This window comes from Fragaria vesca, linkage group LG3, assembly GCF_000184155.1.
Source record: "Fragaria vesca subsp. vesca linkage group LG3, FraVesHawaii_1.0, whole genome shotgun sequence".
Taxonomy (NCBI): Eukaryota; Viridiplantae; Streptophyta; class Magnoliopsida; order Rosales; family Rosaceae; genus Fragaria; species Fragaria vesca.
In genome coordinates, this window is record NC_020493.1 from 12,113,356 (window position 1) to 12,129,906 (window position 16,551).

Genomic DNA, 16,551 nt, shown 5'->3' on the forward strand with positions numbered 1-16,551 from the left:
ATAAGATGACTCTCTTGCTATCTCTTTGTCTCTACACTTTATTCTTCATCAAAAACTTCATTTTCCGTTTATTGTATTTTTCCTTTTTCGTGTTTTTTCTTTGCTTTAGCGCGAGAGACACTATCGAACTAGCAGCATTAATAAAAGTACGATATCTCATTTTATCGTGTGACATCCCAACCCAAAATATAATAGATGATAACCCTAATTTGAAAAGGAAAGGACATGCAAACAGAAATCAAGTCAATTTCTAATTCCCTTCACCAATAGTCATCCCCCTTAACTCGATGATACTGGAAAGAAAGAAAGAAACCCCCAAAACAGAGTGAGGCACATGGGAGTACTCGACATATTAAAGGAAAGGGAGACTACGACAGTGGTTCTGCCTTTTTCCCATTCGGGGACAAAGAGAGGGGTTCTAAAGATAGCGTGAGAATCCCCTCACAAGAGTGAGAGGTCGGTGAGGCGAGTTGGTGCTTGTTTATTTGTTTTAGGTCTGCAGACCCTCCTTTTTTCTTTTCTTTTTTCGCCTACATATGCGCTTGTACTTGTCTCTCAAAAGCTTAGCGAATTTCCCCAAACCCATTGACAAAATCGACTCGGTATTTGGTATTTGCATACTCAATCCGATAACTCAATTTCAAGACATTATAATCTTACGAGGACAGGTTCACACGATAACTTATATGAATTAACAAATTTAATTACATAGGTTCTCAATTTTTGTTGTTAGACTTAACAAGTGATTATCAAAGCATAACAACATTAAATGAGAATAACACAATAAATCCGGTGCAAGAAACATCCATTTTAAACATATCAAAATCTAAACAAAAACAAATTAAGGGTTAAGTATTACACAAGATCATCCAATCACATGCCCTCGATCTTGTTCAAATCACAATAACACATGTCGATTCACAACTGAAAGCTATCACAATTTTAAGTACATACACATATATCCCTCTTCACAATTTCATTAGTGTTGCCTTATTTACAATTGATAAGGCAAACACTCACAATTTTAATACATACACGTATCTCTCTTCACAACTAAAATCACGATCTCATAACTCTTGCTTTGTTCACAACTGACAAGGCCAAGACTCTCAATCTTAGCACCCAAACATATCACTCTCTACAATTGAAAATGGAAGAGTCACATAAAGTACTTATCAGAATAAGCCATATTAGCCATATTATTCCCTTGTGGATAGGGAAGAGTCACACTAACCATTGTGGTCAAGTACACACTATTCCCTTGTTAATAGGACCCACATTAATCCCAGTAGCCGAGACTAACAAAAAGATATCATAACAAAAGCGTCTATGCTAGAAAAATATTAATCATCAAGCATCTAACTTAAGAAATTTGTCACGATTAAACCTCAAGTATACCAACACATTTTTTTTTTTTCTAGACCCGTCTGCTTCTCTCTCTCTTTCCCCTACCCTCTTCGTGGTAGCTGTTCCTAACCCTCCTTGGTGGTAGCTCTCTGCTCCGATCAATCTGATGACGGTGGCTCTCCCTTCTGTTGTTCTTTCTCTTGCCTTTTCCTTCAATTTCTCTTGTTTTTCCCTTTGCTTTTCTTCCTTTTTCTCATCACTGATTTCATCCTAATCTTCCGATCTCAGCTTACCTCTCCCTTTCTTTCTCCCCTTTTTCAAATCTCAGATTCTTCACTTTCTAGGTGCACATCTTCCTCACCAATCAGTATTTTCAACGAAAGCTCACCGATTCAGTTCTTCGAATCCGGTGTTGCATCGTATGTCATGCAAAGGCACGTCAGCGATTCAGCTGCTGCCTTTCTCTTTACCTCTTTCTTTTTATGTTTTCTTTGGTTCCCGTTCTGTCTGGCAAGGAATTGCCAGGCGTTATGCTGATGGTGTTCAAAGATGTTATGCATGGTGTTGAGATTTGGAAATTGCAGTTTGAATGGGATTTGGATTGTTCAAGGCTCTTGATGAACAAGCTGTGGGGTTCTCTTGCTGGTATGATTTCGGCGTTCTCCAGGTTTCCGGCAAATCAGGTGTCGTTTCTGAGACTCCTTGAGCTTTGACGCCTGGCTTTGGCCGTTCTGACACGTCTTTTTTCCTCCCTCGGAAGGTCTGCTACCTGGATGGATAATGATGGGTTGTTTGCTATTGTATTTATCTTGTTTAGTTTGGAGTTTGTAAGGTATATCTCGTTTTGTTTGTTTGCTTTGGTTTTGTGGGTTTGTTTGTAAAGTTTCTCTGTTTCAATAATACTGGACTTCCACCGTCAAAAAAAAAAACCTCAAGTATACCAATCTTTTCAGTTTACTAATATACAGATCCACATTTAAGAGGACAAATATTCAAGTCAAACGAAATAATCTTAATCAAATTCACATTCAAAACAGGTACACTGCATAACACGAACACAATTTCAGCACATAATACTCAACTACCTTATCAAATAACACCAAAATTTCCAGATAAGAGTATAAACATGGAAGAACAAGAGCACAAAATTTCAAGCCAAACAAAGCCCTAAATCCTAATCAAATGCAAACACAAAACAACTCGGACAATGTACTAAACTGAAACTAATTCAAGATTTCAAATCCTCGAGTACAATCTCATTTTTCCTACTCAAAAACTTCAGATCGTAAATTACTTCCAACATGCAAAGACATACCTTAAGTCTAGGAGACTTCGATTTAATGTATGTAAGCAATAATTCAAGAGTTTTAAGCCAAACCAGTTCGTAATCACCTTACTTAAATATTGTAGTTTCAGCTATATGCACATGTCGAATCAGAACCTATGAGACCTCATTCCTTTCTCCTTTTTTCACTCCAGCTAGAACGATGGGATCTATTTCTCCAGGGTTTCGCATATGAGATCCCGGAGGCTTGGTCTAACAAAATGAGTTAGTTTGGCATATCAAATACTATTGAATCATCTCGAGTAGTACTGAATGAGGATTCAAGTTGCTTTGGAATAACAATGCATGTAAGGTCAAATGAGTAGACTTATCTCTATGTACCAACATGAGTGATACCATAACTTCTTGTTCTGTTTGTAGATGACATTTTACCATTAAAGTTTAAAGATGGACAGTTTACAGTTTTTTGTTTAAATAAAAATTTACAGTTATAGTATTTTTGTTTTTTGAAAATTTACAGTTTAGTTTTTTAAATAGGGAATTGGAACCCAACTTAGCTAGGAGGCTCAACCCCACGCTCGGTTCCATTTATTTTATTAATAATAATATTTTGCTGTCGGGGGGAAAGGGGACATAAACCCTGAGCTATATTAGATAGATAGCTAATATCCTCGTAGAGAATATTATGAATAATAGCAGGAGTCTCATCTAACTATACATCATCAAGTAACCTCGTACTAGCAAGGTGAGCTAACATATATGTTACACCATTTGATTCTCTAAAGATGTGTTGAGTTCGGATGGACTAAAAAGCTTGCATATAGACCTTACAATCCTCTATCACCCGACTCACCTCTGATAAGTCCTCATCCTCCCTCCCTAGGGCAGTAATTAAAAGGATAGGGACATAGAATCACTCTCAATATCAATCTCCGACCATCCTTGACCATCCTTGACGAATACCAAGTAATAGACCCGCTCGACATGCTTCAACCTCCGTACTTAAAAGCAACCTCCGTACTTAAAGCGGAATGAGCATGCTTAAATGGTCTGGCTACAGCCGCAACTCCCACACCAGCGTCATTTTGTACCACCACCCCAACACCATTGTTATTGGCCCCATCAAAAGCCCCATCTATGTTGATTTTCAGCCGTCCATTAGCCGGACACTCCCATTTTGTCTTTTAAAGTTTAAAGATGGACAAAATTAGTATTCGGCCGAAAGTACAGGGACGAATGGCAAACTTTCCCAGATATAAAAAGCATAGAAGCTCATAGCTGAACCTAATAAAACCCTGAAAGCGACTTTTCTGTCGAATCTCAGAGATGCTGAAGATGATGTGCCCAATTCTTTCTTCTAATTCACATTGCACCGCAAAAGGTATGCTATTTCCTCACTCTACTTGCCTTGTTGCTTTGCTTCATTCTCAGTCCTCAAACCCTATCAAATCCCACCTGCCCTCTAAGCCTAAAGTTGAGGATGCGTTGAAGATGTTCGACGAAATGCTTCACTCGCGTCCTCTCCCTTCTGTTATCCCTTTCAATCGGATCTTGACCCAACTTGTCAAACTTAAACAATTTCCAGCAGTCCTCTCTTTGAATTCACAAATGGGTCTCCGTGGAATTGTTCCTGATAGTTATACTCTTAACATTGTCATCAATTGCTACTCTCGTTTGAACCGAATGGGGTATGCCTTGTCTGTCTTGGGCCACTGCTTCAAATTGGGTCTTCAACCAACTGTTGCAACCTTCAACACTCGAGTGGCTGATGCAGAAAGAGTTTTCAACAAAATGGTGGAGGGAGGTCATTGCCAGCCGGATGTATTTACTTTCAGCACATTAATAAAGGGCTTTTGCATGATTGGAAACAACACTGGGGCTATTCAATTACTTCGGAATATGGAAGAAAATGGATGCGAGCCTAACATAGTGTCCTATACCACTATCATCGACAGCCTGGGCAAATATGCACTTTTTGACCAAGCAAAGAACCTCTTCTCAGAGATGATTGGTAGAGGTATTGCTCCCAGCCTTATTACGTACAACTGTTTGATTCAAGGAGCTTGCAATAAAGGCCACTGGAAAGAAGTTTGGAGGTTGTTGAATGAAATGATTCAAAGAGGAATTGAACCTAACACGATTACATACAATTCCCTTATGGATGGCCACTGTTTGCAAGGAGAAATGGACAAGGCTAAACAAGTTTTTGATCTAATGCTTAGCAAGGGAATCTCTGTTGACATTCATAGTTGTAACACTTTGATTAACGGATATTGCAAGAGTAAAAAGATTGATAAGGCTTACAAGATTTTCAAGGAAATGCCTCTCAGGGGACTTGTTCCTGACACTATTACTTATAACACTCTTGTTGATGGTTTTTGTAAAGCGGGGAGACTACAAGAAGCAGAGAAGTTGTTATGCGAGATGGAAGCTTCCGGCCAACTTCCAAATGTTCAAACTTACACAGTTATACTTGATGCACTATGTAGCAACCAACAACTTTCTAAGGCAAACGAATTGTTGAGAGAGATGAAGGACAAGAATTTGGAACTGGATATTGTAATTTACAATATCTTCATTGAAGCTTTATTTAAAGCTGGGGAAATTGAATCTGCAATGAAGGTCTTCTCTGGTTTGTCATCAAAAGTTGTTCAGCCTGATGTGGTGACATACAATACAACGATCAAGGGACTTTGTATCGGTGGCCTCTTAGATGAAGCAGAAAAATTGTTTAGAGAAATGGGAGAGAGAGGCTGTTCTGCTGATGGCGTCACCTATAACACATTTATCCGAGGGTTGTTAAATAACAATGAGATATCGAGGGCTACGACACTTATTCAAGAAATGGGTGAGAGGGGTTTCTCTGGAGATGCATCAACTATGAAATTGATTGTTGATTTGCTGTTGAAGGATACAATAGATCCTGTATTATTAGCATGGTTTAAAGATAGAGTATGAAGTTAATTGAATATTTGATATAAATATTTTTCAATATCACTAGGAAACTTGAAGATGCTGTAGTGCTTCTCCTTCGGTGACGTTGGATGTTCCGCGAATCCTATTTGTCTCACCATATGGAAAATGCCAACTTAGAGGATGATGCATCAGAGCAGATTCATAAGATTTTTTGAATGAGGGTGTCACCTCTGTTTAACCCACAGGAGATCTAGATTGGGATATACATCAGTTATCCAATGTAGCATTTCTCAGGACTGCTAGGTTGTCCTGCCTCTCTAATTTCTATGTAGCTCTTTTTTGTTGTAGTACTTCATCATCTACAAAACGGAATTGTATATTATTGACACTATGGAACTGTATGATTAATGTTAGTTAGCAGTATGAGATAGAGTCCATCTGATCTACACTTTTGTTTGACTTTTTGCGCTTTGCTTGAGACTGATGAGATAGATGAAGTTTTGTCTTGTGATAATTGTCAGATATGTTGTGACTAATTGTAGCATAAATTGTATGGATGTGTCCAGGAGGGTAAGGCAAACAAGTTGCCGCCCTTTTGGCTCATGAGGCGGGTGCTGAGAGGCTTGTTGAGCTTCGTTGGAATCGGTGATTCCCAGAGATCTCCGTTTCTTTTGATAGCTGGATTTGACCCAAGGTTAGTTGATGCTATAAATCACTTTAAAATATCTTTTTAGTTTTTATGTTTCAAAAATGCAAATAAGATGCCCTATTTGTTGTTTTGTTTTGTTTGGTTGTGTGAAACTTTGAAATGATTGGGTTTAGTTAAAATTATAGCTGGAGATTTGTTCTATCAAGGTCAAGGAGCTTTGTTTAAGAGGGTGATGAGGTTGAAATATTAGTTCTGTGCAGCATAGTCGGCATGCTGCAATCACAATATTACCATTTTAAATGATCTTTCTTGTTTACATGGCTTTGTGTTCATTTGTATCATCACCGGGTTGGGGGTTTAGATTACGACTTCCCTAATATTTGGTTTGGTATAAGATGGCCTTATTCAAGGCCTTACTCAAGTTTATGATATTAACAGCCTCATTGAATAAGATAGTACAAATAAGAACCAATGGTGAACTCAGAATCGTTAATTTCTTATAGTGGCAGTAAACTTGTAAAAAAGAGCATTTTAGCTCTTCAGTGATGGACATTGCGAATTTGGGCGGACTAAGATGGTATTTGAATGGCCAGAAATGACTATGCTTACCTTAAAGTTTGTTTAATTCCTTATAGATATAAACTCTGACAGTTCATAGGTCTCAGTTTGTATGAAACCATAATAGAAATCTACTGAAATGTTCATTCGTATTTGTATTCTGCCTTTGCCACACTTAATTTAGACTCCCTATTCCGGTCCCATTTAAGCATTTGCATCCGATTATGGTGCCCTCTTCTTATGGCCATTTAAATCTCTTACTACCACTTAGTTGCTTAGTCTGTTGTAGATTTTACAACATTCATAACGAGTTGTTTGAATTTACTTCTTCCTTGCTTTGACGAACATAATTGATTCGATTTAACATGATATATTTCTTTTCCTCCAGGTTGCAAGAATTCTTTTGTTCATTTAGTTGGTTTAAGCCCACATTACAAGTTTACAACTTAAGCTTTTAAGTTTGATATTTCAGTATGGATTTGAGCCACCACAAGTGTCATTTTTTTTTCTTTTGAAAATGTGGAATTACCATTAATAACCAAACCGTCAACATACATCTGAGATTACAATACTCGATAACCACCACAGATGTCACTTTAATAGTTTGTGTACATTAAAATATCAGTCTCCCAAAAGAGGGATTAATGGTTGTGTATGGCCACTAAACAGTGTGGTTCACGGGGCATGTGTGTGCATACATATCTCTAGCTTACTCTGATATTTTCCAGGTTACTCTGACCGAGGGAAACACGCCAAGCATTGTTTGGACTTGATGCGGCTGCCACTGCAGTCGGAAGACCTGGGCTAAACCATCTCAGAGATCGGCAATATGGGTATTAGAAGGACTCGTAAGTCTCCCAAGAAAAGAGGCCGGCCGAGAGGCAGCTAGAACAAGAAATTGGAGCAGGGGGGTGACAGACTCCATGGGAACAAGCAAGACGTCGGGAAAGATCCTCGAGTCAGGGGAGTAGTTCTCTTAGCTAGAGTAGGAAATCTTACTGAAAATCGCTCGCTTTTATCCTCGATGAAAGGTACACCAATGGGTCTTAAGACCCGGTCGATATGATACATGTTTATGCATTCATGTCCACTTTTTCGGACAATAGTTTCTTAGTTTGTTTTTCTCAATTTGTATTTAGTTTTTGAATAAGCGATTCTATTGGCTTTGCTCGAGATGTCCTTGAATGTCTATTGTTTGATCTTTTGGGTCGTATGATTTTTGATCAATGAAAATTCTCAGTTTCTTATAAGAAAAAGATGATACGGCTCCTTAAGCGTTGAGAAACATTTCGCTTTAGACTATTGTAGCAGTGAACCATTTAACTGGGTTTAGAGAACCACTACTGAAATTGATGTAGTTCATACTTAAAAGTTCAATTTTTGTTGCCTCAATTTTTTTTCGACAATATAAAAAAAAACAACCTCAAATAACAAAACCCCTATGACAACCCACCACCTAAAGAGTCAAAATAAAAAGCCTGACTAACTACAAGAGGAAGGGATATGCTCTAAGCTTGTGTTCCAATTTTATGTCCCAGTTTAGCAATAGCATTCGCCATGAAATTCGCTTCTCGGTGAACTTGTGTGAAAGAAACTTGACCAATTTGAGAGGCAAAGAAGAGAATGTCTTTCACAAGAACTTGAATCTTCTAAGGAGTAAGACATATACCATTGATGGAATTGATTAAGATTTAAGAATCTCCTTCAACCAAAATTTTCTAAAAACCATGGATCCATGCTGTTAAAAGACTCGCACGTAAAGCAGAAGCTTCAGCTGTGAGAATATCATTAGAGCTTCAGCTGTGAGAACATCATTAGAGCCAATATGTTTTGTAGACGTTAAGACAGGTTGACCATTTGAATCTCTAAAAACAAACCCTGAAGAGGCAGAGTGATTATGAATAGATCCGTTAAAATTGAGCTTAAGTGTCTGAGGAGAAGGAGCATGCCAACGAATAGACTTAACAAACCTGCAAAATCTCTTAGGGTAAATTGCATTAACAATAGAATAATACCGAAAAAGTTTCTCTGCAGAGTAGATAACATTTTCAGGATGGACAGAACAGTTTCTAAAGATTAATTCATTTCTTGCTTTCTAAAGAGAGTACGCTGTAGTAATCGCAATTTCGAAAAATGATATAGAAGGAGTAGCAAATAAAGAATGTAACTAGTGCAAACAGGAATTAAAAAGATGAACTTGAAAGTTAAGAAAATTTAACTGCCACATTTGTTGAGCAAACCTGTAATGTAGAAAAAGATAATCAACAGTTTCTAAGGTAGATTGACAAAAAAGACAGCTTCTATCGATCTGTAAATTAGTATAGAGTCTATCTCCTCTCGAAGTCGGTTTACATCTAATGAGTTACCAGATATTTGTTGCCTTAAATTTACTATTTACATTATATTTCATTTAAACAAAGGGAAAAGACAATTTACAGTTAAAATTTAAAAATGGACAAAATTAGTATTTGGGCAAAACTACAGCCTTCGAACCCTAAACAAAAAACAGAGTAGCTGAACCTGAAACCCTGAAAGCGATAAACTTTTTCTGCCGAATTTCAGAGATGCTGAAGATGATGCGCCCAATGCTTTCTTCTGATTCATATTGCAGCACAACAAGAGGTATGCTATTTCCTCTCTCTACTTTGCTTGTTGCTTCGCTTCATTCTCAATCCTCAAATCCAACCCAACCCCACCTGCGAAAAGATCGACCCTCGCTGCCCAAAGTGGGTAATGTTGAGGTTGCCTTGAAAGAGTTCGATGAAATGCTTCACTCGCATCTCCTGCCTTCTGTTGTCCAGTTCACTCAGATCTTGAACCAACTTGTCAAATTGAATCAATTTGAAGCAGTCCTCTCTTTGAATTCACAAATGGGTCTCCGTGGAATTGTTCCTGATAGTTATACTCTTAGCATTGTCATCAATTGCTACTCTCATTTGAACAAAATGGGGTATGCCTTGTCTGTCTTGGGCCACTACTTCAAATTGGGTCTTCAACCAGATGTTGCAACCTTCACGGCTCTAATCCACGGATTTGTTCTCCAAAATCGAGCGGCTGATGCAGAAAGAGTTTTCAACAAAATGGTGGAGGGAGGTTATTGTCAGCCCAATGTGGTTACTTTCAGCACATTAATAAAGGGCTTTTGCATGATTGGAAACTACACTGCGGCTATTCAATTACTCCGGAATATGGAAGAAAATGGATGCGAGCCTAACACAGTGTGCTATAACACCATCATCGACAGCCTGGGCAAACATACACTAGTTGACCAAGCAAAGAACCTCTTCTCGGAGATGATTGGTAGAGGTATTGCTCCCAACGTTGTTACCTACACCTCATTGATTCAAGGAGTTTGCAATATAGGCCACTGGAAAGAAGCTACCACGTTGTTGTATGAAATGGTGAGTAAAGATATCTTCCCAGATGTTTTCACCTTCAATATCCTCGTTGATGCATTTTGCAAAGAAGGTAAGGTTGTGGAAGCCAAAAGTCTGATTCAGACGATGATTTAAAGAGGAATTGAACCTGACATGATTACATACAGTTCCCTTATGGATAATCATTGTTTGCGAGGAGAAATGGACAAGGCCAAACGAGTTTTTGATCTAATGGTTACCAAGGGCTCCATGGTTAATGTTCAGAGATGTAACATTTTGATTAACGGATATTGTAAGAGTGAAAAGATCGAAAAGGCTTACGAGAGTTTCAAGGAAATGCCTCTCAGGGGACTTGTTCCTGACGCCGTTACTTATTCCACCCTTATTGGTGCTTTTTGTAAAGCGGGGAGACTACAAGAAGCAGAGAAGTTGTTATGCGAGATGGAGGCTTCCGGCCAACTTCCAAATGTTCGAACTTACACAGTTGTACTTAAAGCCCTATGTAGCAACCAACAACTTTCTAAGGCAAATGAACTGCTGAGAGAGATGAAGGACAAGAATTTGGAACTGGATATTGTAATTTGCAATATCTTCATTGAAGCTTTATTTAAAGCTGGGAAAATTGAATCTGCAATGAAGGTCTTCTCTGGTTTGTGGTCAAAAGTTGTTCAGCCTGATGTGGTGACATACAATATAATGATCAAGGGACTTTGTAATGTTGGCCTCTTAGATGAAGCAGTGAAGATATATTGGCCTCCATGAGTTGATGGAGTTCAAAGATTTCGAAAATAGTGACAAAGAGAAGATATTGAAGTTTCCTATTCGGAAGGTCTCTTGCCATATAGGTTGGGATTTCCTTCTATATTTCTCATCTTTTATATGGATAGTTCTAGATATATTTGGAATGTATTTTCAAATATATTTTCAGTTTATTAGGATATAGGCTGTTTAAGGTTAGTTCCTTTTCTATACAATTTAGATTTAGAAAGTTGTTATGGCATTGAGGTGATTCGGATCTAGATGGAAAAGAGGGCAGCTAGGTTCGGCTGCAAGGGTTTGGTTTATATATATACATATATATATATATATATATCTCTAGGTACGGCTGTATACATATGTGGAGATAGAGGTGCTAGGGTTTAACATATATACATAGATATATATATGGTAGGGAGAAGAGAAAAACATTGAGAAGAAAATATAGGTTTCGTGAATGTGTGCTCTAGAGTTTTTGTGTGAACAATATTCAGATCATAGTATAGTCCTGTGTGGCAAGAGACCTTCGTGACTCCATTGAAGACCTTCGTGGCTTCAAGTCCTTCGTGGCATTTCGAGACCTTCGTGGCTCCATTCAAGACCTTCGTGGCTTCAAGTCCTTCGTGGCATTTCAAGACCTTCGTGGCTTCAACGACCTCCGTGGCGTTATCATCCTTCGTGGCAACAAAGACCTTTGTGGCTTTGTATTACACTTGACCGTGTTCTTCAAGTGTGAAGTAATTTTACTTTTGAGAATATATTACTTTTGATCATGTGTTGTCAAGTAATTGTAATCTTCTATTCAATAGTAAAGTAAAGTTCTTCTATATAATCCGCTGCTTATCTCATAATCGTTCTATCTAGTATTTTCAAGCAGAAAAATTGTTTAGAGAAATGGGAGAGAGAGGCTGTTCTGCTGATGGCAGCACCTATAACACTTTTATCCGAGGGTTGTTAAATAACAATGAGGCATCAAGGGCTACAAGGCTTATTCCAGTAATGCATAAGATGGGTTTCTCTGTAGGTGCATCAATTATGGAATTGATTGTTGATTTTCTGTCGAAGGATAAAGTAGATCCTGTATTATTAGCTTGCCCTAAAGATTCAGTCTGAAGTTAATTGAATATTCAGAATAAATATTTTTCATTATCACTAGGAAATTTGAAACTGCTCCTTTAGCGATGTTGGATGTTCTGTGATTCATGTTTGTAAGACCACCATTAAAACACAATGTCAATTCCCGTGTTGCACTCCAATCATTTGATTTCTATATCATTATATCACCTGATAGACTGGATATTAGTTGTTGGCAATAAGTATATCTGAAGAAGTATTTCTCATTCAACTGGTATGACAACGAAAACTCTCATTGCAATTATTACTCTTCTATGTTCTTTTGTGTTTATATTTATGTCCTAAGCTAGTGAATTATCTGGAGCCACGTTTTAAATGATTATTGCAAATGATCCCTCCTACTGTATCTTTCGGGTGATATATTGTTGTGGCTTTCGTACTAAAAGTTGTCTCGCCATATGGAAAGTAACAACTTCGAGGATGATGCATTTTTTGAATGAGGGTGTCGCCTCTGTTTAACCCAATGAAGATTTGGATTGGGATATGCATCAATTATCCAGTGCAGCTTGTCAGGATTGCTAGGTTGTCCTGCCTCTCTGATCTCTATGTAGCTCTGGTTTATTGCAGTACATCATCTACAGAATGGAATTGTATATGTTTGAGAGAGTGGAACTGTATGTAATGTTAATTAGCAGTATGAGATAGAGTCCATCTGATCAAACACTTTTGTTTGACTCTTTGCCCTTTGCTGTAGACTGATGAGATAGATGAAATTTTGTCTTGTGATATCTGTCAGATATGCTGTGACTAACTGTAGCATAAATTGCAGGGATGTGTCCAGGTGGTAAGGCAAACAGGGTTGCCGCCCTTTCGGTTCATGAGGCGGGTGCTGAGAGAGCTTGTTGCATTGTTGGAAATGGGGGATTACGATTCCCAGAGATCTCAGTTTCTTATGATAACTGGATTTGGCGCAAGGTCAGTTGTAGCTATGCATTACTTTTTAGTTTTTTTGTTTTGTTTTAAAAATGCAAATAAGAAGCCCTATTTGTGGTTTTGTTCTGTTTGGCTGTGTGAAACTTTGAAATGATTGGGTTTTGCTAAAGTCTAGCTGGCAATTTGTTCTCTCAAGGTCAAGGAGCTTTGTCTAAGAGGGTGATGGGGTCGAATATTAGTTCTATGAACATAGTCGGCATGCTGCAATCACAAAATTACCATTTTAAATGATCTTTCTAGTTTACATGGCTCTGTGTTTATTTGTATCATCATTGGGTTGGGGGTTTAGATTACTAATTCCCTAATATTTGGTTTGGTATAAGATGGCCTTATTCAAGGCCTTACTCTAGTTGATGATACTAAAGACTGCCTCATTGAATAAGATAATACAAATACTGAGTTTTGCCATCTTGATTACTAATCAGAACCAATGGTGAACTCAGAATCGTTAAAATTAGCTCTTTCATCTTGGAGTGGTGGACATTGCGAATTTGGGCAGACTAAGATGGTATTTGAATGGCCAGAAATGTCTATGCTTATCTTAAAGTTTGTTTTTTGAAATTTATTTAGTATGCGGTAAACACAAGGCTAGGCCAGAGAAAGAGAGCTGGAAAATAGAGTTGCAGTTCAGTTTATAGAACCTGTGAATAAGAAAAAATCCCGAAGCATCTGAAACTGGAGTGATTTAAACTCTGACACCTTACTTGTATCCTTAATTCCTTATAGATATAAACTCTGACATTTCATTTTACAGTATGTCAACCAAAAGCTGAGATCATCCATCTTTCTTTTTTTGGACAAATAGAATTAATAGTACAACTGTACAGATAGACTTTAGTAAAAAGTGATCATGCTTTGCACTAGAACTACTAAGTACAAGTGAAAGATTCAATTGTGACATTCCTCTTAGGCCTCAATTTGTATCAAAACATAATAGAAATCTGCTGAAATGTTCATTTTGGACTCTATATTCTTTAGTTGCTCTTGTGTGCAGCTCTGGGAATATCCAAAAAGCCAAAATCAGGCCAGATTAATAAGAACTGTGCAATGTCAATCTTCTGTTACATATTTCATTTCCAGAGCTTACAATAGCAAGTCGCTGTCATCAATGTACTAAAAAGAACTATGCTGCTCCACATTCTATCTTCAAGTCCCTAAAAGAAACATGTATTGGTCTCATCCACTCTACTTTGCTCGTCAATATTTTGGTTGGATTATAAAATATCAGATTTAAAATTTTGGTACCTTATGTCTTCGACATTCTTGTCCTTTCTTCCTTGGATGGTTGTCGAATTTTCAGTTTCATGTGAATTGAAAGCTTTCTTTTTACATCTGGAACTGAGGAATTATATCATTCATAATATCCAGCTTAAAATTAGCTTAATGATGATCATCATTCAAAGTTAGCTGCTTGTATATTTTTGCAATTTTTGGTAAGCTTTCACTTTCCATTGAAAATGCTCAAACTTGTGCATGTTGTTTGGTTATGCAGATTGTTGGGTTGATGTTATTTAATAGGCACCAATAAATAGAGGCCTCCTCAAGTCAGAGAACCCTTGTTGGACGCATTGGATTGGAGGAGTTGATTTCCAGTAGATGCACGACCTAGAGGTGTCAACAAGATGTAAGTAATCTGGTGAGGATTAAACAAGAAATCTTGGACCTCGTAACAAGAAATCTTGAAATCTTGTTTGTTACTTGAACATAGATACCTGGATCAAGTTTCATTTCTTCAACTTTGTGACCCAGAAGCAAGAAACTTACTTGGTAGTTGGTATTTCTAGTAGTTTCTTTTAGCAGAGATAGGTTGCCACAATTAGTTAAGTTGTAGTTTGTGATAACCTGAACGCCAAATTATAGACTAGTTAGTAATTAGTTTGATTATGAAGGCACCAATTGGAATTCAGAAGAATACTGTTAAAAAGATTTATTGAAAGTGATTTTCATTACTGCATGATTTACAAAGATACATCTTTATAGCAGAGTATGACTAGTCTATAGTAACTGCATGTAATTACAAGATCCACAAGATTTAGCCTAAATTCAATTCTAGAATATTACAGCATTAAGAGACTTGATATGAGAAATAGGATTGACTTGATTTAGGCAAGGAGATAATGGGCTAACAGATATGGTACCAGCAGATTATTTATAGTTAAGGCATGTCTAAATGGAAATATTGTAGTTAAATTACGCCTTTTGGTCTGTTAAGATGATGAAGTACTAGTGAATGCTGAAGTCTGGTTCCATGATATTTTTGTACATCATTACATTTTATAGGAACTTAGATCATTATTGTAAGACAGCTTATTCCTTTGAATTATTCACCTTGAAATCACCTTCATGGTCATTATGTAACACAATTACTACATCTGTTGCATATAAATAATGGATGGGGTAAAGGGGATCCCCCTCCCATAGTCATATGGGATTACCAGAACTCGAGAGAATCGCTGCAACGTTCGAGGAGGGATATATGCTGTTGCCTCAAGCCAGGTACATCAAAAACTGCTGCAAGTTCTAATATATTTTTCTGAGGAAAATATGCATAACAAATGCAACTGCATTGCTTACTTTTCATGAACTCTCTTTGTATTGTGGGGATATATGGCAGTTACATCTAAGTTTCTTTGCATGTCTATCTCTTTTTCCAATCGGATTATCTACAAAAAATTTCTCTGACGATGCTTGTCATGTAATATAAGCTCTGTAACCTGCATGTCATGTAAAATAATAAACATCATCGTACTGGTGAAATAAGAAACTGTGTTCAAGAAACAATTCCTAAGCTGTTGGAATATTTCTCAACGATTGATTCTCCATAGTTATATTCGTATCCATGAGCAGATCGATACAAACTCTAATTATGCATATTACTGTAATGCACTGCTTTAATTTCATGCGTTTGAATCTAAAAGTAAAAGGTAATGTAAGTTTCAATCTGTAAAGGCTTTGTCTTCTCAGGTTATTTAAATTTTGGTTTTGTGTATATACAATTTTGATGATCACCAATTTTGAACGTCAGATCCTCTCAGGGGCGGAACTACCTTCAGTCTTGAAGGGGTCCGGACCCCTGCCAACATTTATTCATCTTTCCATAATTGCTATAGAATCTCATCTATATGCTGATATTTAGTGTTAATTCAATCACTAAAGTCCCCTAATCAAACTATCAAAACAAGTAAGAGCAATTAAAGAGAAAAATTTAGTAACTAATAACACTTCATATGTACTAATTAGACCTAATTTATAGAAAGAAATACGTAAATGTTGCTTCGAATCAGAATATTTTGTAATTAATTGCCATTAATGGCTAATTTATTCAATTATTTTATTTTATAGAGTTAATAAGGTACGTAAAACTTTTTAATTATAATATTATTATGAATTAATTACTGGTCACTCTATTAACTTTCATGCGCTCAACAGTTTACTCCATTAACCTTCAATTTCAATCGATTACTCCATTAACTATCCAATGTCACACAATTAGGTCCATCCGTTAAGTCGCCGTCCAAATCAGTGGTTAAGTTGCTGACTGGACATATTTTTCAACTGGAAATTCCATTTAACACCCCACCCCTCTCTCTCTCTCT

At 37.2% G+C, this 16,551-nt stretch overlaps 2 protein-coding genes and 1 pseudogene across 2 annotated transcripts in view; all 3 read left to right on the forward strand.

Annotated features, from left to right (window-relative positions):
• Positions 1-3,958: 3,958 nt before the first annotated feature.
• Positions 3,959-5,590, forward strand: LOC101314736 (putative pentatricopeptide repeat-containing protein At1g12700, mitochondrial-like). Its single transcript, XM_004295674.1, has one exon. The coding sequence runs from the start codon at positions 3,959-3,961 to the stop codon at positions 5,588-5,590; it is 1,632 nt and encodes a 543-aa protein (XP_004295722.1).
• Positions 5,591-9,319: 3,729 nt separating this feature from the next.
• Positions 9,320-10,894, forward strand: LOC101315034 (annotated as a pseudogene).
• Positions 10,895-12,485: 1,591 nt separating this feature from the next.
• Positions 12,486-16,551, forward strand: part of LOC101315323 — an 11,417-nt gene continuing 7,351 nt past the window's right edge. Inside the window, exons 1-2 of the mRNA XM_004295675.1 lie at positions 12,486-12,636; positions 12,792-12,937. Coding sequence (XP_004295723.1) covers positions 12,486-12,636; positions 12,792-12,937 — 297 coding nt within the window. The remainder of the gene's footprint in view (positions 12,637-12,791; positions 12,938-16,551) is intronic.